At 48.0% G+C, this 21,116-nt stretch overlaps 2 protein-coding genes across 45 annotated transcripts in view; one reads left to right on the top strand and one right to left on the bottom strand.

Annotated features, from left to right (window-relative positions):
* Nucleotides 1-10,016, top strand: part of SYT2 (synaptotagmin 2) — a 120,065-nt gene extending 110,049 nt beyond the window's left edge. For 7 of the 8 annotated variants that reach the window (XM_015118755.3, XM_077979190.1, XM_077979509.1 and 4 more), the window contains 3 exons: nt 171-288; nt 1,280-1,413; nt 3,674-10,016. In XM_015118755.3, coding sequence (XP_014974241.1) covers nt 171-288; nt 1,280-1,413; nt 3,674-3,880 — 459 coding nt within the window. In that variant the 3' untranslated portion in view covers nt 3,881-10,016. 8 annotated transcript variants of the gene reach the window in all.
* PPP1R12B (protein phosphatase 1 regulatory subunit 12B) overlaps nt 470-21,116 on the bottom strand; it is a 247,708-nt gene continuing 227,061 nt past the window's right edge. For 26 of the 37 annotated variants that reach the window (XR_013417842.1, XR_013417843.1, XR_013417844.1 and 23 more), the window contains one exon: nt 17,819-19,785. Coding sequence is in view for 8 of the 37 variants with exons in the window: in XM_078003337.1 (XP_077859463.1) it covers nt 8,441-8,764 (324 nt within the window). In the remaining 29 variants the exon portion in view is untranslated. Of the gene's footprint in view, nt 655-8,222; nt 8,765-11,978; nt 19,786-21,116 lie in introns of those variants that run through there. The other 11 variants (XR_013417868.1, XR_013417866.1, XM_015120014.3 and 8 more) reach the window with 4 other exon arrangements.

Raw genomic sequence — 21,116 nt, 5'->3', positions numbered from 1 at the left:
CCCAAGATCAGATGCTGGAAGACCTTCTCAGCCATCACATATATGGGGACTGGTGATGAGGGAGGCAGGGACACGTCACTGCCTTGCTAATTTTGGCAAGAAAGAGGCCAGCCATGAGAGAGGCACTAGGATGGCTGAGATGACCCAAGTCCTGCTTTTCCCCCGGATAGCCAGAGAAGCTGGGCGACATCTGTACCTCCCTGCGCTATGTGCCCACGGCTGGGAAGCTCACTGTCTGCATCCTGGAGGCCAAGAACCTCAAGAAGATGGATGTGGGTGGCCTTTCAGGTATGTGGAGAGCTTCTGGCTGCCATTGGGTGGCACCAGCGAGCCAGTTAGCAGAGTTTGCACACTCCAGTGAACAGGAACAGTTTGCTGCCCTGGGACTGAGATGTCTCCTCGAGGAGCGGTGGAGCCTTGGCTTCCCAGCCCCTCCTTTTCTCCAAGGGCCCGTTGTCCCCGTCAGAACTGCCTTCCCAGTGCTCTCTGGCCTTGCACTGTGGGCTACAGAGAAAAGGATCAGAGAAATTTCATCCCCAGATAAGTTCATGACTTACGATTTTACTTCTCCCAGGGAAATGGGCAGGGCTTCGCCTAAAACGTGATACCACAATCGGGACATGTTTCCAGAAGAAGCTGTAGGCTCTGCTGGCTCTGCCTTGGAAAGGGGAGGGTGAGGGAAAGGGGTGGAAGATGCTCTGAATATCACATTTACCTGGCAGTGAATGGGGCTGGCCATGGCACAGGGCTCTGGAGAATGAAGCCTGCTGCTTCAGCCGCCCTCCCAGAGAATCAGCCCTGGGCATGGGCTCCAACCAGCATGTTTCAATGCCAGCTCTGGCTCTGTCACTGACCTGCTGTGTGACCTAGGGCAGGTCATTTCTGTTCTTTGGCCTCAGTTTCTCGTCTGCAAGATTAGGAGGATTGGACTGGGATCATGACCCAGCAGATGTGTGTCCTGACTTTAGCACTCCCCACCCCCTCCCCAGCACAGGATCACAGATGAATCCCCATACCCTTTCTCACAAGGCCTTAGATTCAGAAATGCCCCCCACCCAATGCTTCAGGAAGCCACAACCAACTGGTCAGAGTTGGTCCTTGAGGTGAAGTCTTTTGCCACCTTTGAACTGGATGGCGTGACTTGGGGCTTTCTGAGGGCCTGGTCTCAGCGGAATGAAGACCCCATCTTGACCGATGCTCTGGGCAGGCCTTGGTACATTCGGCAGGAGGGCTGGGGGCTAAGGGGAACCTCTCTGGGGTTGGGATTCTCCCTCCGCAGACCCCTATGTGAAGATCCACCTGATGCAGAATGGCAAGCGGCTCAAGAAGAAGAAGACAACCGTGAAGAAGAAGACCCTGAACCCATACTTCAACGAGTCCTTCAGCTTTGAGATCCCCTTCGAGCAGATTCAGGTGCTGGAGCCCTGGGGTCCTAGGCATGGAGCAGGGTTTGGGGAGGCAAATATGTATGGGGAGGTTGAAGAGCGGGAACTCATCCAGAGACCACGGAATAGCCTTTCTTGGTGGGGGAAGGCTCGAGGTCTAATGGTGCCTAGGTGGGATCTCCTTCCCAAGTGCTTCAGGGATCCCCCTTTTCTGATGAGATAAACATGAACTAATTCAAAAAATTCTGCAAATCATTCCTTTAGGACTTGCAGGACCATGGTCATGCGCACAGGTGTATGGGGGTGTAGCAAAGGTGCCAGAGGTGTTGGGAGCTGGCTGAGAGGGTGGGACTGGCCGCTGCCACCTCCATCCTCTCCAGCCACATCCTGTCTTGGTCATCCCTGCCCCACTTCTACTGCTCTCTAGGTCCTTTCCATCTACTCCTCTGATTTGCTTCCTCTCCTCTTTCCCGCCACCCTTCCAGCCTTCTCCACTCTTCCTTCCTTCTCACCAGCAAGCTCTGTAAATATTGGAGATGAGGTCTGGTTTTTACCATTTCCGGGTATGAGTGGGATCTGGATATGGTAGGACAAGAGGCCGACCCACCCATTTGGGCGGGGAGTCAGGCTCAGCTGGGGGCTTGCAGAGTGGTCGATTATCATGGAGTCTTGGTCTCTCCTTCTTTGTAGTAAACTGATCCCACCCCCTCTCCTCCCCATAGGAGGGCTGGGGGCAAGGGTGCAAGAGAATCTTCAGAGTTGGTACTGTCATCTATGGAGATGTGTATGATGTTATTGATGGAATACTTCAAGGGAACATTGGGCAGCCCAGTGATAACGTTAATCCAAGAGAAGTCCTCATTACAGAGAATTTTACATCTAGAGCATCCTGACCCAGGCATCTCAAATTCAACATTTCTAAAACCAATGTAATGTTCTTCTCCCTACCTCTTCCCAGCCAAGCCTGTTTCATCTGAATTCTGTTTTCAATGAATGACCCCAGAGTCCCTCATCTACCCAGTGGCCCAAGTCAGAAACCTGGACATCACCTTAGACTGACTGTTTCCTTTTTCCTTTCTCATTTATCCAACATACTTTACTGAGCATTTCCTAAGTGCTAGGCACTTGCTAGGGGATGAGGAAATAAGTGTGTAATCGACACGGTCCTTGCTGTCAAGGACCTCACAGCAGGAGGGCACCAGTAAACAGTCTAGTAAAGCACAATGAGACGACAGCTTCAATGTCCATGAAGTGGAGGACTGTAGTGAGGCTTCCCAGAGAAAGCTTGGTCCTGAAGGATGAATCTGAATTGGCTGGAGTCACAGGAGAAAAAGGCATCAACCATTCAGCAAATCCAGCTGATCATCAAGTCCTCTTGATTGTCTCTCTAAATACCCCTCCAACCTGGTTTTGACTTCCCATCCCCATTGTGCCTGCCTTGGTTCAGGTATTTGGGATCCATCCTCCTAGACCCTCCAGCATTCTCCGACGGGTCTCTTCCCTGCCATCAGGCCCACTCCTCCTTGAGTGAATCTTCCACCTCAATGCCAGGGCTCTCTCTCTCAAATGTCCACCACACTCCTTTACTTAAAGTCGTCAGGAGTCCCCTACTGCTTGCCTGAAAGACAAAATGCAAACTCCTCAGCTGACCCCAACCTACTCTACCAGCCTCATTTCCTGCCCCACTGCTTCTCACCCTGTACCTCAATGACTGATTATCTAATGTTTCTCAGATGCCAAATGTACTCTCAGGTCTCTATGCCTCTACGCAAGATAATCTGTTTTCCTGGAATCCTCTTCCTTCTTTTGTCCTCCTAGAGAAATTCTCAGACTTCATGTCCCAGTCACCTCTTCTGTGAAGCCTTTTCTGATTGGCCCTAGCAGGACTGTCACCTCCTCTGAGTTTCCACAGTACCTTGTGCCTATCTCTCTAGCATAACCTTTATCACTTCATGTTGTAAGTTTTCAGTTACATGTCTGCTGATCTCATTGAGGTGAAATTCATCTTTTCATTTTTCCTTCCCTCTTCTCCCCCTACAAGTGCTTAACAGTGTCTAGAGCACAGTACACCCTCAATAAATGCCCAGTGGTAGAAACAAAGGCTGCCAAAGGCGTGGCCTCTGCTTCCATGTCAATTCAGTCTTCACTGGAGCACAGATGAAACCAAGGAGCCTCAGGAGGCCTTTCCTTCCCAATCATTTGGAGTAGAGGTTGATGGAGGATAAATTTGGTCATGGGATCCCACGTCTCTGTCTGCCAACTCCCTCCCTCCTTTGTCTTCCTTGCAGAAAGTCCAGGTAGTGGTCACCGTGCTGGACTACGACAAGCTGGGCAAGAACGAAGCCATAGGCAAGATCTTTGTGGGCAGCAACGCCACAGGCACAGAGCTGCGGCACTGGTCTGACATGTTGGCCAACCCCCGGAGGCCCATCGCCCAGTGGCACTCGCTCAAGCCTGAGGAGGAGGTGGATGCACTCCTGGGCAAGAACAAGTAGACAGCAGCGGCTGGGACCCCACACCTTTCACGGACACTGACAAGATCCAGAGCTATCAATACCTCAGTTATGCAACCTTAGAGGTTTTCTTTTTTCTTTCATTTGTTGGTGGTTGTGTCCTTGTTTTTCCTTGTTTTTCTCTTTTTAAAGACCAACTTCCCTTTGATGGCTGTGTGAGGAGAGTCCCCTAAGAGGTGAAAGAGAAGCCTGGCTCTGTTCATGGTCCCAGGAGCTGCCCTTGCTGCATGCCATCACAGTTCCCCCGACTCTTTCAAAGCTTCACATCTGCCTCACCCCAAGCGAGGTCCTCTACTGGCGCAAGCTTGCAGCACTTCCTGTTTTTTGAGCCTTTTGGACCAACAAAATGGCAGCACATCCTGCTTCCTGACAGGGAAGGCATCACAGTGGCTAATGATCCGTGTGTGTGTGTGTGTGTATGTGTGTGTGTCGTGTGTGGTGTGTGGTGTGTGGTGTGTGTGTGTCTTTGAGCATCTCTCTTCATTCCTGGAATGAGCCATGGACAGTAAAGTTGTGTGGGAAAAGAAGGCTCTTCGGGGACCCTGACATGAAGAAGTCCACTAAGTGGGAGATCTTCTCTCATCTATGGCAAAGTCTCAGGATCCTGTTCAGATGCTGGGGCTTTCATACTCTTCTTGGTGGCTATTTGGGAGACAGCAAGATGTGAAGACTGGATGTGTTCAGAACTAGGACCAAACGATGCCATCAAAGACTTCCTCCTGCCAGTCATGGTTTCCCCAGAAGTGTGGTTCCGGGGACATTCATGGATATGAGCTATTCACTAGTTGGGTCAGACTCTAACAGGGACTCTCAGTCCCAAAATCTCACTCTTATTGACAATAAATATCAAACTATGAAGAAACAGAAGTCCTATTACCAGAAAGACCAAAATTAAACTCCTGGATCGTCACCCCATCCAGTGGGAAACACAGATGCTTTCTCCCTTTCCAGAATATAAGCAGCCCAGTTCATTTGCATTTATTCCCCACTGTGCTTTTGCTTCTGTTTCTCTTTTAAGTGGAGCAACACTGTCTGAAGACACGTTATCTGTGCAGAGCCAGAGAACTTTAAAAGGAAAGTTTAAATATTCTTAGTTCCCCTGAGGTCCAGGTAAGAAGGGGGTGGTAAGAAGAGGATGGGGGACAGATGGCTGAGATTTCCTGGGTGGAGATATAGGGGAGCACTGGAATTCCCCCCAGACTCCCACTCCTTGCTTCCTTGGCCTTCTGCCCTCCATGCTGGAGGGCTGATAGGTAGCTGGAGTGGCCCAGGGAGACCTATAGGGAGGACTCGTCCTACCATTAGGGGGCTTCTCTTTATGAATACTAAGAAACAAAGGGCATCCATTCCAAATAAGTAGCAGAGGAGACCTTCTGGGGTTTCTACCCATGCTCAGTTGTGTCCCACTCCCTGTTCACCTTCTGTCCCCAGCACTGATATAAAAGCCATATATATGTTAGTCAGGTTTGCACTGAGTCTTCTTCCAAACCTTCAGCCTGGACAACAGAGTGAGGTCCCCTTGTGACCAGAGGCCATCCTTCCTTGCCTCCCTTCCTTTGGCCTCTCTCTTCCATCCATGAAGCCCTCAGGCCCTTGCCATTTTTTCACCACAGAAAACTCATGGCTTCTCCAGAAGCCTGAGTATCTCTCTTTCCCAGTACAAATGGCAGCATTTCTATCCTGCCCCATCTGGGCCACTTCAGCTTCCTGTAGACACCCGAGACAGATGGACAGTGTTGGAGGGAATCAGGCTTTGGGGATCCAGCGTGAAGAAGTTGCAGAGTGTCTTTTTATTTTATTTTAAAAAGGGAGAAGGAGCTTTTGGTTTTGCTTTGTGTTTTGGATGAAGGAGTGGGGGAAATGAGGGAATACCCCCACCAGAAACAGACTGGAAAGCCTCCCTGTCTCTCGGAGATCCTTCTTTGTCTTGTTAGTGGTACATGGGAAGTTATATTTTTACTGGTGTGTGTGTGTGTGTGTGTGTGTGTGTGTGTGTGTGTGTACTTAACGATGGGAAGGTAAGACTCTGATCAGGATTATGAACTGTGGTCCTTGGGACCAAAGGTGTGGTCATGGTAGAGAGTTGTAGGACAATAGGGTGCTTTCAGAATCTGGGTGGCCACAGAGTGGGATTTCCTGGTATGGACATCAGAAGTCACTGGACTCTTCTCCCATCCCCAGAGTTGTGGGATTTTGGTGCTTTCTCAGGGTCTCTCCCCAGACTCATTCTCCTCACCCATATCCCACAGACTCATTCATGGAGACCCCCTTGTCAATATTCCCTCTACCTTTACTCCTTTGCCCTTTCCCAATTCACCTTCTACCACCTGGGATTCTTTTCCATTCATGAACTTCATTCAGCCCTTCCAAAGCCCAAGATTTGCACTCCCTTGACAGGGAGGAAAGGCAATGGTAGGAACCTCTGGTGGTCTAAGTGTCCATGTGCCTGGTGACCAGGGCTGGATTTTATTACTCTGAGCCCACTGCTAGTGAGCAGCCTTGAGGGGTGGGGACAGGTTGCTGAGTGACTTTGAATCTTGGCACCAGTGTGGAGCCAGTGTGGGTGTGGGGAGCAGTGCCTTCCCCAGGTCCCAGCTGGTCGTGATGTGCCATCTAGCGGATGGCATCTGTCTTGGTCCATAGGCTTGGTGGGAACATGCTTCTGCTTGTGTGTTTTCCATACCTAAGGACTGACATAGCTGAAACCACAGGGCATCATGCCAAACACTCACTGCTGGGCAGGTTTATTTCTGGGGATGTCAGGGTACTGGGGTGTAGGCACTAAGCAGGATAGAGTTAGGGTGTTTGGCTAGTAAGGCGTTCTGGACGCCTCTGGGGCTATAAGTTTTCATCTCAAAGTCTGTTCCAGAGAAAGGAAAGTAGTATAGAGGTGATTTTTAGAGAAGCTGAGACCATGAAAATCCAAGCCTAATCCCACCCAGAAACTGGGATAAGGTCTGAAAGCTTGTTTTCTTCTTCCTCCCTGAATAATTGTTCCAGAAGGGATGCTAATTCTGTCAGAGCTACAGACAGGTTTTTGGACTTTGGAAGTGGAAGCTGAGGCCTGGGGAAGGCTGGGTAAGGAATGCTGGGGCAATCCCAGACAGTAGGCAGGTGCTCGGCATGAATGAGAAGTGACTTTCCTGGAGTCCCTCAGCTGGAGGATGAGACAGCAGGGATTAGGCCACAGTCTCAGATCCTGATCTTTCTTCCTAGGAAAGCATACATAACTTGTGTCTCTGCGGAATCAGTATGGGATGATTTTGCTGGCCCAAGGCTTCAGCGAGAGGGAGAAGAGGGGTCGCTACAGCCCTCCTGCGGGTAAAAGCAGCTCTCTTATAAACCTGCCTCCATGCAGTGGGGTGGGGGGGTAAGGGCGGGTGATAGCAAAGAGGTTGATGAACCTCCCTGGGTTTGGGGAGTAACAGTTTCCATGTTCCCTTAATGTCCTAGGTTAATTCATAAGGCATCTGAGTCCTGGGTCTCACCCAACCTCATAGAGAAAATGCCTGTTCCTGAGGGCATCCCCTCCCACTCAAAGGTACAAAGAGATTGAGCCAGGAACTGCCCTCATATCCTCTGCTCTGCCTCTTCCCTTCCCTTTCCTCTGCCCCTCCCACTTAAAGCTGTTTGGGGCCCTTTCTCGGAGCCCTGGGTGGTGGCAGGCAGGGAGGAGTCCCAAGATCCTGGTGGCCCAGAGCCCCATTCTGTGGTTGCCAAATAAAAATATGGATGCCCAGTTACATTTGAATTTCAGTTCAACAACAAACAATTTTTAAGTGTAAGTATGTCCTAGGCAATAGTTGGGACATATTATACTAAAAAATAATTCGTTGTTTATCTGAAATTCAAATGTAACTGGCCATCCTGCATTGTGTCTGGGAACCCTGCCCTATGACTTTTCCCCTCTCCCTTTGGTCCCAGGGGGCCAGGAACCCCAAGGATTTGACTTAACCAGTTTTTTGAACTGCAATATTGAGAAGGGGACACTGTGACTTGAAGACACATGAATTACTTTATTTTTTAAGCAACAACAAAATAAGAACCTTCTGAAGCCATTTGAGCCTCATCTGCCCCCATCCATGTATATTTAATTATATATAAAAGAAGATAATTACCTAGAAACATATGAACAGAATCTTGTTTAATCAAGATGCATGTCTATAACTTTCTGTAAATAGCCGCATGGCAATGCTGAGAGTCCCCTTGATCCCCAACCTCAGACCCATTTTACAGAACTGGTTGAGGCTGCTCCTTTGATTTTATGTTGTGTAAAGTCTTTGTCCCCCAGCCCCACCCCTGCCTCCTCCCATCGGGAAACCTCCCCATGGGAGTCATCAGTGGGCGGGAGTCGGTGCCTGCCCCAGTCCAGCCCTGCCTCGGGAGATGCTGGAGGTCGCCCTGAAGGCCTGTTTGCTGCACATCTGTCTGCAGAGCCAACCCTTGGGGCCCGGTGCAGTGTCCAGCCTGGTATCTGGCATCCCAGTAGCTTCCGTGTTCTGTGTATGTGTGTGGTGTGCCCCTTCCTCCCACTGTCTGAATTCACTGAAAAGCCATAAAGGGGACCTCCTGCTGGAGACTTGGCCTCCCTTGGCTCCTCCCAGGAGCCCCCGTGTCCCTCCAACTGGCTCCCCACAGAACACTTGTGAAGGGCTCACCTGTTGTCACCCCCTCCTGCTCCCTCAATCCTGTGTCATGAGAATGGATGGTGTCCAGGGCTTCCGGTGGGGCCTTAGGCGATGCCCATGATGGCCCTGCCTGAGCTGGCTTCCTCGGCCTGGGTTCACAGTTCAGCTCCATCTCTATGCTGGGCGAGGAGCAAGCAGCAGTGGGACTCCATGGTTCTGGATACCTTTCCTGGGGTCCCTGTGGAGGCAACCAGGATTTTCAGGAGCAGCCAGTCAGTGGCTCAACCAGGGGCTCAGTCAGGGATGACAGAACCATCCCTGCTTACTCACCTCTGTGGTGTGAGGGTCGTGGGTGGTGATGGAGGAGGGACTCAGGGAGAGGCTGGTGAATACAGGGGCTGATGCTCTTTTCTCGTGTGTCCTCCTGCAGTCTGACAGAAAGCAGCCCAATAGCAGGGCGACCTCAGGGCTACCAGGGCTCCCCTGAGAGTGGGGTGGGCAGGTCCAGCTGTGAGGGAGGCTCAGAGGCTCAGGCAGAGCAGGTGTGGACTAAGCCCGCTGACCTTCACACCTGCTCCCCAGTGAAGCCCCAGTCAATTGCACCAAGTAGCAGAGAGGTGAGTAGAGGGGCCTGGGGGCTTCCGAGGCCTCAGGTCATCCTGTTGAACTGAGACGGACAGGTAGCCCCCCTGCCTGCCGCCCCTGGCCCCATGGGCACCTGAGGGCAGTACTGCATGGGAAGGGTCCAGGATGCCTCAGGCCTGACAACTGGGACGAGTATGAGGAAGGATGGAGAGAATGGGAGGGTAATCAGGCAGGGCACATTCGATGAGGCCAGAGGTGGCGAGGCAGGCTTGCCCTGCACAAACCACAACACATGAGCACAAAGAAGTCCCAGGGACTTTTGTGCTGGGACATGAAAGAGTGAGGAAGGTGGAGGGGACCATTTCAGAGCAGGCTGGAATCAGGTGTTTGGACGAGTGAAGACATGTCTTGCTTCCTCCAGCTCTCTCTGGGGCCCTCCCACTCTCCACACCCATAGCAGAGACAGAAATTGAGGCAGGAGTTGAGAGAGTGTCTGTCTGGTGAGGTGATGGGAGCAGTGTGCGTGGGGCACCAGGAGTTCCTCCATCCTGCCTGCCTTAGCGATCAGGACTGTAGTGGGGCCTCTTCAAAGATGCTGACCTTTCTGCCCTGACTCCTGCCCATCTAAGGACTTGATTTGTTGCTTTCTGAAAACCCTGGGGCTGAAAACTTCAAAATCAGGGCCTGGCAGAGCCTAGCTTCCCCCAGGTCAGCCCACCAGGAGCCCTGACTTTGTCTCCATAGGAAGGACACATGTACAGCCCGGCCCCCGGCCCATTCCCCACCTCTGCTTGGCAATGCTCTCCATCTCCCTTATGTGGACTCTTGTTCTTGTCTGATCTCTTGTCAAATTGTTATTTTGTAATGAGCTGCGTCTCCTTATTAAAGAAATGAGCTGAAAGAAACCTGGGGGTGGGGGGTGTCTCTGGTTGTTTTTGCTGCGCTGAGGTGGGGGTGAGGGTGTGGGAGCTGCCTGTGAGGGTCAGTATGGTGGGTGAAGGTGGTGAGATGGTCCTGAGGCTCTGGCCTCTAACCCAGAATCTCCCTTCAGGGAAGCACCAAAAGGGGCTGAGGTCCCCTCTCTCCTGGGGTTGGGGGAAGACCAGATTGGCACTCTCGTGGGTGCTGGGGCCCACACATCTCCTGAGGACACATGCCAGGCCTGTGGAATTGTGGGGAGCATGGTGGTGCCGGGGAACATTGTCTGGGAAGCTGCGTGGGGTGATGGTGGGGACTATATTCTTGAATTCCCTTCCAGTAGAGCTGGGCTTAGGGAATAGCCACAGTCTGACCCCAATGACAAGAGGGAGGCTGGCCCTGGGAAATGGGAATTTGAAAAGAAAGAATTTCTACAAAGTCCTCAATTGTCTCTTTGCAAAGAACTTGAAATGTCTTTAACTTCTAAAGCAAAGGTGTTAGGGACCAGGGATAGGGTTTCAGAATTTTAGGGAAAGGGAGAGTAGGGCAGCATTGCTCCCAAAGACCAGGGAAGAGTAAAACTCTTTCTTCAGTTCCCACTTCCACCTGTCTCATCTCCTTCAGGATAGACCAGCGGCTACCGTTTTCAGTTTACACCAGCACCTGTCCTCCAGGAACACCATTGGCTAGATGTGTGTTTGTCCATCAGGTCCAACAGCATGGGGGCAGTGAAGGCAAGCCAGGGACGGGAGCTGCCCACCTGAGGGAGCATGAGCCCAGATCCTTTAACATCTATCCTGTCTTGCTGCTTCAGTCCCTGAGGCTGGGTAGGGTGAGGGGCATGAGCCTTTCAGCAGGACCGGGATTGATCACCTGAGGGTCTCCTGGCTGAGAATGTGAGCTTTTTACTCTGCTAATAGGCTGTGGCCTTCTCCTTTCCCTTGAAGAGGGCTGGACCACGTGACAGCTAGGTGATACTGTCTCTGCAGACCTTACTACAACCAGCGGGGGTCAGAAAGAGAAACATTTGCAGTCTAGGAACCCTTTGCATCGGTCATGCTTCTTTGCCTCTGTTTTGCGCCCCAGGACAGGACTGAATTCTTCAACCATGACATCAAGTGTGTTTGTTCTGCTGCTGCTTGGGTTGCAAACAGCTGGGTGACAGCAGGGGAAAAGAATCTTCCCTCCCTGACCTCTCACCAAGTCAGTGACCAGGGATTTCCGCTTGGCAGGAAACACAAGGCTGAGCAAAGCCAGAGGCAGGGCTTGCTGGATGGAGAAACCAGACCCAGATCCTGGCTGCCTGGGGTCAGACCTGGCCACCTACGTACAAACCCTGCCAGCGGGCCTGAACAGCTCCTTTCTGGGCATGGCTCCTTCATTTTGAGTTTAGATTTAACCTTCAATAACCCCCAAGTTAACTACATTTGTAGTTTGGAACTACAGAATAGTTCTGGATCTCCCGACTTAAACAATGACCTCATGAAGACTGTTATGTATACAGCAGATGACTAAGGGTGGTGGCAGGAGACTTCCATGAGCCCGAGGAAATCACCACCTAGACCTCAGCTTTCCCAGGTGCTAGTAGTCACCTGGATGGCCTCCTCACCCTTGTCACTTAAACCTGGTGTCTTCCAAGAACTAACCACACACTTAGTTACTTGAAGCTTGGAACCTTGATATCTTCTTTTATGGTTCTTTTGAACTCCAATCTAGGCTTCTCCTTGGCCTGACTCCATTTAGGAAATTCCTTGATTCTACCAGAGACCCTTATCAGTGGCCATGACTCACTGTGGCTGTCCCTGGGGAAGGGGCCTCTATGTGGACAGGAGTTGTAGCAGGCTGGTGGGCAAGGCCCCCACCAATGGTAAAGAGGATGTAAAATCACAAGAGGCTGCCCCAGATGTGAGATTCTATAAATCCCATGCTCTGAACTGTGGAGACAGTCACAAAGTTAAAACACAGTTTTATTTACTCATTTATAAATACTGTTGTGTTTACAGGCATCATATAGATGTGAATATTATTATTCCCAAACTTTGAAACACAGAATACTCAATACTATATAATAACAACCAGTAAAACAAAACCATTCATCTTAGGGTTGAAAGGCCACTCAAAATTGCATAAAAATACATTCAGTTCACAAAGCAAGTCTGGCTTCTTCTCCCTAAACACCCCCCAACCCCACCCCATCCCAGGTGTATTTACAGTGGACTGAAGTTAATCCATACAACTCAGCTGAAAAACAGTTATATCTGGTGCGTTAACCTTGGTGGAAATAGGGTGAAGGGTGGAGTAAAGACACAAAATGCTACCACTAAAATGGGAGAGGCATGAAGACACCAGGGTGATTCTTTTCACCCCTGTTGATCAAAGTCAGGGCAAAGACAAGAAGAAAGGAAAACCATAAAGCCAAAGTCTTGAGTGTGAACTACTCAACTGAGCATAGGCTGTATCTTCACCAAGAAGGATGCAAGGGTGAAACATTCTTTCCTTCCTTCTGCAGAGAAATCATTGCCTGGTGTGCCAGCCAGTGGTAGGCACAACCTTTCAAAAGTTCAAGGGATGCTGGCTAGAAAAGGAGGTATTCTGGATTGCTGCATCCTCTCAGAACCTTCTCCTACTCCGCAGCCTGCCTCCTGGTGTCTTTTTTCCTCCAAACTCTCTTTATGTGGCCTCTCTTCATCAGAAGGCAAGCAGGACTCGGTTCCAGGTTTCAGTAGAATGGGAGAAAGGACAGGCAAAGGCACAGATATTAGGCGAGAGTCAAGCTACTTCTGGCCCTAGCGTGTCCCTTGTTCAGGAACAGTGGGCCCAGGGGACCGGCACTCTGACTCTCAACTCTGATTTTGGGAGAACATTAGCGGCTCTTAAGAGGCTCCCCACCATCAGTGTGCCTTTCCTGAATCCTTGCTCTTTGAATGGGCTGAGCTGTTGCCACCAGATGCACTGATACACTGATTAGGTTTGTGCTGGGAAGACACACTTCTGTTTTAAGCTATAAACAGTCTCAGGACAAAGAGTAAACCAGATATGGCTACTCATGGTCTCCTTGGCCAGGCTATGGAGGAGTCATACGGGCCTACAAGTCAAACCTCATCTCTGAGGGGACATTAGCATAGCCAGGGAGCTTTGAAACTGGGAAGAGGGGACAGTGGTGGTGGTGGTGGTAGTTGGTATATCCAACTTCTCCGGGAATCTTGGCTGATTCATGGAAAACCACCTCGCTAAAGCACCCTCGGCTCCAAGTGAGAAAAGCAAGGAATTAAGAATGTGGAGGGAGGTGAGAGGGAGAGGAGTGAAGTGTATGTTTATCCTGGAAGGACATAAGAGCATCCTGATGTCACCTTAAGGGGCCACCCAAGCAAATCTTTATTGGAAACATCAGGGAAAAATTTGGAGGAGAAATAACAGAAAATATCACTCTGGCAGATTCACAGTCCAAAATGATAAGCAGATGAATTGGGGAACGGCTCAAATAGGTCCTTTGGGGGATTAGAAGGGAGGGGGAAAAAACAAAAGATAGGATTTAGTAATATACTTGGATAAAATTGGTTTCTGAGTTCTCATTTGTAATCAAGTATATGCCAGACCTCATTTTAAAAGCTCCGGGCTAGCAAATGTGCATGTGAACACACATAAGCTAGATGCAAGAGTTATCCCCAAATTGCTAAACCTTTTTAGGTAAGGCCAAAACATTCATTAATGGTATTGTCTTTAGACACACCCACCTCTTACTTACAGTTCTCCCGAAGGAGGGCTTCCGGGACACTGGGTTGTAAGCCAAACCTGGGTTCTATGTTTGCCCTCAACCCCAACTCTCCAAGGAGAAGTGAATGCATCTTCTTTTACCATGCAGCTGCTGGCTGATGGTCAAGATTCTGTGTTTTTTCTTAGGCCTCAGAAATCACCTCATTTCTAATAGCTGTGACCAACAGTTCCTGGACTACAATGAAGTTGAAGTTCATCTATTTTCCAATCTAATCAGAACATAAGAGATCAGTAGCTGTCCCTGATAGGGTCTACTACTTCCTGAGCAGTGTCAATACCCATTAAGGAAGCTGATTAAAATCTCTGCTCAGCTGGAGCCTGAGGGATGAAGTCACCAGTGAGACAGAACTCATCTCTGTGTGCCAAAGCTTTGGTTCTGTGAAACTCTCTTCCTTCCCAGTACTTGCAGCTTCCACCCTGCTCTATGTCCAAAGCCCCTGGGCCTTCTGCCTTCTTCCCATCGCAGCACACAGCCACCTCCACTTCCAGGGTCTCTGCCCTTTCACTCCAATTACACCAGGTCCTGTAGGAGGCTTGCAAAAGCCAAGTGCTGTTCCATGCAATGTGGTTGTGTGGACTCTGGGTTTGTAAACACTTACTGCTTTGGTAGTCTCCTCTTCAGACCTGCTTTGAAGGAAAGATCATCTTGAATGGTATCAGAACCTCCTACTTCTGATAGTCCAAAATCCAGAGGGGGAGCTCAATGGAACTAAAGATTGAGGTTCTTATCGAGGAAAATTTTCTTGCTGCTGTAACGCAGAGTTCAAGACAATGAACCAGATGGTGCTAAGCAGAAAAACTATTAGTCTGCTATTTGGGTGTGAAGAGCCAATGTAGATCACATTTTGAGAAAGCTGAGGAAAGGTGGTTGAGGAAACCTATGAAGCAGCGGGTCTGTTTCCTATTAAAACAACTTGTCCAAAGGCTGCCTGCAACAAATTGCTTTCTATCCATTTCTCCATGAGCTCCAATTTCCACCTCTGCAGGCTTTAATATTCTTACCAAGCCATCAGGAGGGAAAGCCATTGCAACATCATTCAATTACCCTCAATATTAAATTCACTTCCCAACAAGGATGAGAAGTCAACCTTGATGTGCTCATGTTAAACAGTTTAAATCCAGAAGAAAACAAAAAATGTGGACTTGGATATTTGAGATTAGAATTTTTGAAGCAGAAATCCCAATAAATGTTCTGATCTTCCTAAGAATGAATAAATCACAGAATTTTAAGCCAAAAGGAAAGGGCACATAAAGATTATCCAGTCCAACCTCATTTTACAGACAGGGAGGGTGACGTGCCCAAAGTCACATGACTAAAAGGAGAAGGTGTAGTAGCCTTGGAATACAGATGTTCTGACTTCTAGGGTCTTATCTTTTTCTGTTGCCTTTTTCTGTCCTCAAAGCTGCCTTTCTTATTGGGTTGGAAGAACTCACATCTTATGAGGGGTTAGACCCTGCCTTGAAAATCAGTATGGTGGGCTGGGCATGGTGCCTTAATCCTGTAATCCTATCACTTTGGGAGGCCCAGCTAGGTGGATTGCTTGACCAGCAGTTCAAGACCAGCGTAGGCAACATGGCAAAACCCCATCTCTATAAAAAAATACAAAAATTAGCTGGGCATGGTGGTGCATACCTGCGGTCCTAGCCGCTCGGGAGGCTGAGGTGAGAGGATCCCTTGAGCCTGGGAGGTGGAGGTTGCAGTGAGCTGAGATCACACCACTGCAATCCAGCCTGGGCAACAGAGTATGGTGACTAAGATCTGCAATAATAACTGGGCCTAGATTTAGGCCACTTGCACCACCTCTGATTGGTAAGTGTGTGCTTAAAGTGCGGTCAGTGCTGGCATAAACAATGGGGTTTGAGGGCCCCTGATGATATCTCTGAGAGAAGGATATCAGGGCTCCTGCAGTGTTACTTCACTGAAAAGCTCCAGTGGAACCAGTGGCTTATCCGGTAGAGTAGAATTTCCCTTTCCTTTTTGCTTAAATGCTGAATCCTTTCTGCTTTCTTTTTCCTTTTTGCACCTTTGGAGGTGCAAAGCCACCTGGAAGCTGAATAACTGGCAACACTTTAAATAGTTCTCTCTTCTTCAGGCTTCTTCTGCTCACTCCATGCCCACCTCAAGGGTGCCGACACTCACCAGTGGCCTGGACTGAAACACTGGCCTTTCTCTGAGAGGAGACAGTGTCTGTCTGTCGCTAGGAGAGGCTGCAAAGGGGCCAAAAATCCAGACACCTAACAAAGTACATGCCTTTGAGAGTTTCTTCTTCCATCATCTTTGGCTCAATTAAATGCCTCTAATGGAGAAATGGTCAGTAGTTCACACACACTTTCATGGGATCCACAGACTATTAAGTTGAGTTTTAGCTTCCTTGCTTCCTGAGTGGAACCATCTAATAAGCACATGGTTTGAGGAAGGGAAATGGGTAAAATGTTGCAAAACAGTGATCTGAAATCTCACTAGTGGCCTCAGATAGCAATATATGAATCTAAGTCTTCTTAAACTTGGGGTGGGAACTAGCACAGAAACCACAGAAAACCCAGAAGAGAAGCAAACACATCCTGCAGTTGGAAGACAAGGAGGTTCTAGTGAACATCAAATGAGAATGGCCCACTAGAGAATCTAGTGCACTAAGTAAGCCCAAAGCAAGTCTATTCTTTAGATTCTTTAGTGGCAACACCCTGAGATTTGCGTAACCCTTTCGCTAGAGACTGGGATGGGGCTAGGGGTCATCACACTCTGGAGCTATCTGGAAAGGGATCAGCAGCCCTAGAAAAACAAACTTTAGCCACAGAATCTCTGGAATGGCCAAATCATTACTTTCAAAGGTGTGGCTCGGTTTTTGAAAAATAACAAATTAATGAAAACAGAGTTGTGCCAAGAACATTCTCTTTCCCATTCTGATATTTCATGTAAAGACTCTAAGTTAAGTGATAAACCTGTGCCACATGTTGTTGGCCAAGTCTGCAGCTATTGATTCAGCTTGAGCTGTTTGGACATGAGTGTCCAAACCAGCAGGTGAGGACTGAGGATTATGGCCACTGAAGAGGCCAGTGGTAGGTACCTGTCCAAGCAGCACAAGAAAAGGGAGACCTGCTGATGCCAGTATCCAGAGAGAATTGCTGGCTAGTAGAAGGCCTATAACTACCACCTCATGGGGCTTCCAGACAATACAGTTGTGAAGGAATGGTATTTTATTTCTGGAGATAGACCAGAAATCAGTTCATCTAATAAAATTAAATGCGTAAGAGAAAGTACCTGAAATTACCTAGGACAGTTTACACTTACTTTCATGAGTTCCTGGCCATAGAATCCGGTATTCCTGAGATTGAAAAGCTTGCAAATTTCTTGTCACAAGGAAAACTTTCTGGCAAGAAAAGTTAGCTTTAACATGAAAGGGCCATGTGAAGTGGCAGGGGTGCAACACCAATCTAAGAGTTTTGAGAATCTGCCCCCAGTGCTTTTGAAAGGCACAAACAGATCTGAGGGGACTCTCTGTAACCCCTTTCCCTGGTCTATTGAGTGGAAAAGGGTCAAGATGTATTCCCAATAATCCAATTTTCTTTTCTTGAGAAAGCAGTATCATCTTCCTTCCCCAATATTCAAAATGTTCCAGGATAATCAATAAGTCAATACCTTATGTTGATTTCCTCTCCCAGAATGAAGGAAATGCTTATAGTGAAAGATATAAAACTTATTACTCTAATTTAGCATTCCCTGAGAACTGAACTTACAGTACTCCCATGATAATCCAAAGTCCCAAGATAGTAGCAGCTTCTCTTGAAAAATGGTTGGAAATGGAAGACAGAATTTTATATACTCTAAAAATGGGGTTTTGTCAGAGGAAACATATCTCCTGTTATGGAACTGGGATCTTGAATTACAGCTTCTAGTTTAAAGAGCATGTGATGTTTCAGAGGGAGGGCCATGGACAGCTACACGTCATGTCAGGAAAGGAATCAACAGGCAGAGGTAGTGTATGTTAAGGGAATGAACCACTCTAAACACTGAATATCATTGGTAACCCTAAAATGATGAGGATTTAATGACTTGCACACTCAAGTGAACCAAGGGATAAAGCTCCTACAAAAGGAAAATACTGTAAGTATTAATGCTAGGTTATCATCAAGAACTAATGGTTTAATTTTGCACTGGATGTGTAGAGTATTCTTTCCAGGCCTGGGCATGATATTTTAAAGGCTGGTTTTGTCTAGAGGAGGATGGCCAAGATGTGACAGGTAAGAAAAGCATGCCATATGAGGAATGACTGAAAGGACTAGGGTAACAGCAGCTCAAAGTAAGACTGAGGGGGAGACCACCCACTGCACATATCTGAAGAGCTGTTAAAGAGTTGCAGATAGTAGATCTGGACTACAAGGAGAATCCACAGGCAGACTTCAGCTGATATCAGGAAAAACTCTCTCGATTAGAGTTGCCCAACTTTTGAGTAATAAATGCATAGCCACCAGAGGCTACCTGACCATGCCCATGGGTCAAAACTGTGGTAGCAGGGGTCCCTGTGACACAATAATAGAAAGCTGGACCTAATGACCTCTGGGCCTTGCCACTCTAAACTTCCATGACTCTCATCAATGGGCTGAAAGTACTTCATTCCATTAAACCTCTATTAAGTGCCATTTCCCTATTAATTTCCAAGAAAGTAAATCTCTCCGCTAAATCTAACCACTGGAAATAATCAAATTCACCACTATTCTCACAGTCCAGTGGGCTGCTATCTTCTACCTTCTTTGCCACAATGTTGCAAGTGGCCTCAGATACTTGACCTTCACCATATGTGTCTTTCCAGCCTGCTTCCACTTCCTAGTCCATCTCCCAACAATCTCCCCTCCCCACCTCTCATTCCTCCCTGCACTGACTTCATTTCTCATTAGAAGCAGGTGTCAGAGCGAAGAGAGGAAAACAAGGTCAAGGAAGTGAGGCAGAATGGGGTATTCAGAGCCAGATTTTCTTATAAAGAAAATCACTTTGAAGGGGAAAGTGGGAGATGAAAACAATGAGCTGACACTTATGCCATAGTCTAGCTTTCAGGGCAGTGGTGCTGCCACCAAGGCACCAGAGTGATGATTTTCTTGTCTCCAGAATAATGATTCCCCACAACGGCCAAAGACAACTGAGGTCAGGTGCTCTGTCCTAGCTTTTATACCATTGAGTGAGGGGGTGGGGGAGGGAAAAAAATAAAAGGATAGAAAGGAAAGGAATAAATGAAGCCAGGGCCATTTGAGCCTTGAGGAAAGGGCTAGGTATGAGGGAGGAATAAAGGTTAAAACTAGTTAGGGAGATTACTGGGTGTTGATAGAAAAAATAAAAGTTCCTGAGAGGTGAAGAAGAATAGAGCACCTCAATGCAGTCACTGTCACCTTGGATGCTAACAGCTCTGGAGGCCATCTGATGATCAATTCAACATCCTGCTGTTTCTCTTGGCACCCCAATCAGGATCCTGGGTGGCTACCACAAGACTCACCTATATCAGAGGACACTGGGTCAATGTAAAAAGCTGAAGGATACTGATTTGGGTAGAAGCCTTACATGTTTGGACCAAATCCAATGTGGACAAAGTAGCTGAGCAGCAGGAAGTTGAGGGGTCCACAGCTGAGCCTAGTGTACTCCCCAGAGCATTCTCCAGATGGCTCGAATTATCACAATCATGCTTCAATTGAAACTGTCATAAAACTTGGGATAGGGGTTTTGGAAGAACAGGGCATTGAAAGTGCAGAGAAAATGTAAAGTGTATAGAAGTGACTGAAGAGGGTGTTAGAAAGAAGTGTCCTTCCACCAAAACATCCATTTCTTTTGGTTGGAAGGCAAGGACTGGAAAAGAGGGGTGGGGGCAGCAAATACTGTCCCTTTGTTTCCTCATAAATCTGGAGCCTAGCCTATTTGGACAGTTTGCTGATGACTCTGATGAGGGCACCATTTTCATCTTTCAGCCTCTGGTTGTCGGATTTCAGTTCTGTTAACACCTGTAGGGTGACAGAGGGAAAGGGAAAGGTGAGTTAGAGCCTGGCAGGATCCTCCTTTGCCCTCCCTGACCAGGCCAGGCCAACCTGGTGATCAGGGCCTTTTGAGACAATGTGTCTCATGGTCCCTTGTCCAGGGATAAAATTCCTTTCAATCTTCCTATTTATTGAGTTGGTATTGTTAATCTTCAGGGAGATTATAGCCCCTCCATCTTTTGAGCTGGCATATTTAGCAGTAATATCTTATTTCTTCATAGGCAGACCTCACATTTCACACTGTATATCCTTTCATTCTATTGAATCAGTAACCACTTTCAATTTCTCCTGCCCTTAAACTCATCCCTAGTCTAAAGAAATTGGGGAGAGAGCCAAAATGGGCTAGTGAGGACATAGGGAAAGAATTCAGAAAGGGGGTGGTGGTCAACTAGAAGAGTTAAAGGAGGATACTGCTTCACATCTCATCAAAAACAAGAGCAAAGGCCACAGAGGCAGCACTCAGCTTTCCTGCCATATGCACAAAGGGTCCTCCACTTGGTGCCTTCAGTGAATAATCCTCCAAATTCTCACTGGCCATACTATACATATCCACTTTCAATCATTAAAACTCAGAAAACTTACAGTCACAGAGCTGTCAGGCACAGTGAACACTAGGCATGTATTTAATCCTTGCCAAAGCTCTCCACTGACAGTCACCAAAGGATACCCAGAGGCCTTATCAGCAGTTTTAGGGCATTGTAATTCACAGAAATAGATGCTTGTCAGGCAGGGGAGGGAGTAGAAACTCAATCTTATCAGTTCTGCCATCTTGGAACATTACACATACTGTTGTCTAACTTGTGAAAAAAAGGAAAACTAATAGCCTCAAGTCCCATCCTGGAAGTCCAAGTCTTTGTTACATGATCAGGCACTTTTGACAAGTACACTGTGCATCTGAAAAATCCTAATGGGATGTTGATAAGGGTACAGTTTATGTGTGGGTCCCACTGGCAGCAAGAGCGATTTAGGACAGCGGGTAAATGTATCACCACTATGCAGGCTACAGAAAGCTACATTTGTATCTGTTCAATACAGGTGTCCTTTGACTAGTCATTTAAACTTACAGGACCCCAGGGGCAGGTAATGCCCCCAGTAAAGGGTACCTGGGCTGAGGTGTTATGAGGCCTATTTAGTTCTAGCTCTGGCTCTGCTATTAACCACTTAGGAGATCTAACTGTGCCTTAAGGAATATAATCTGTTTCCTTGATCTCTCAGGGAATATACAGGTTAAATTATATAAATATATGTGTATGTACACAAATATGCATCACAGATACATAATTTGTATCAGGGAAATA

The sequence above is a fragment of the Macaca mulatta genome, chromosome 1 (assembly GCF_049350105.2).
Source record: "Macaca mulatta isolate MMU2019108-1 chromosome 1, T2T-MMU8v2.0, whole genome shotgun sequence".
Classification (NCBI taxonomy): domain Eukaryota; kingdom Metazoa; phylum Chordata; class Mammalia; order Primates; family Cercopithecidae; genus Macaca; species Macaca mulatta.
This window is presented reverse-complemented; position numbering and strand designations above follow the sequence as displayed.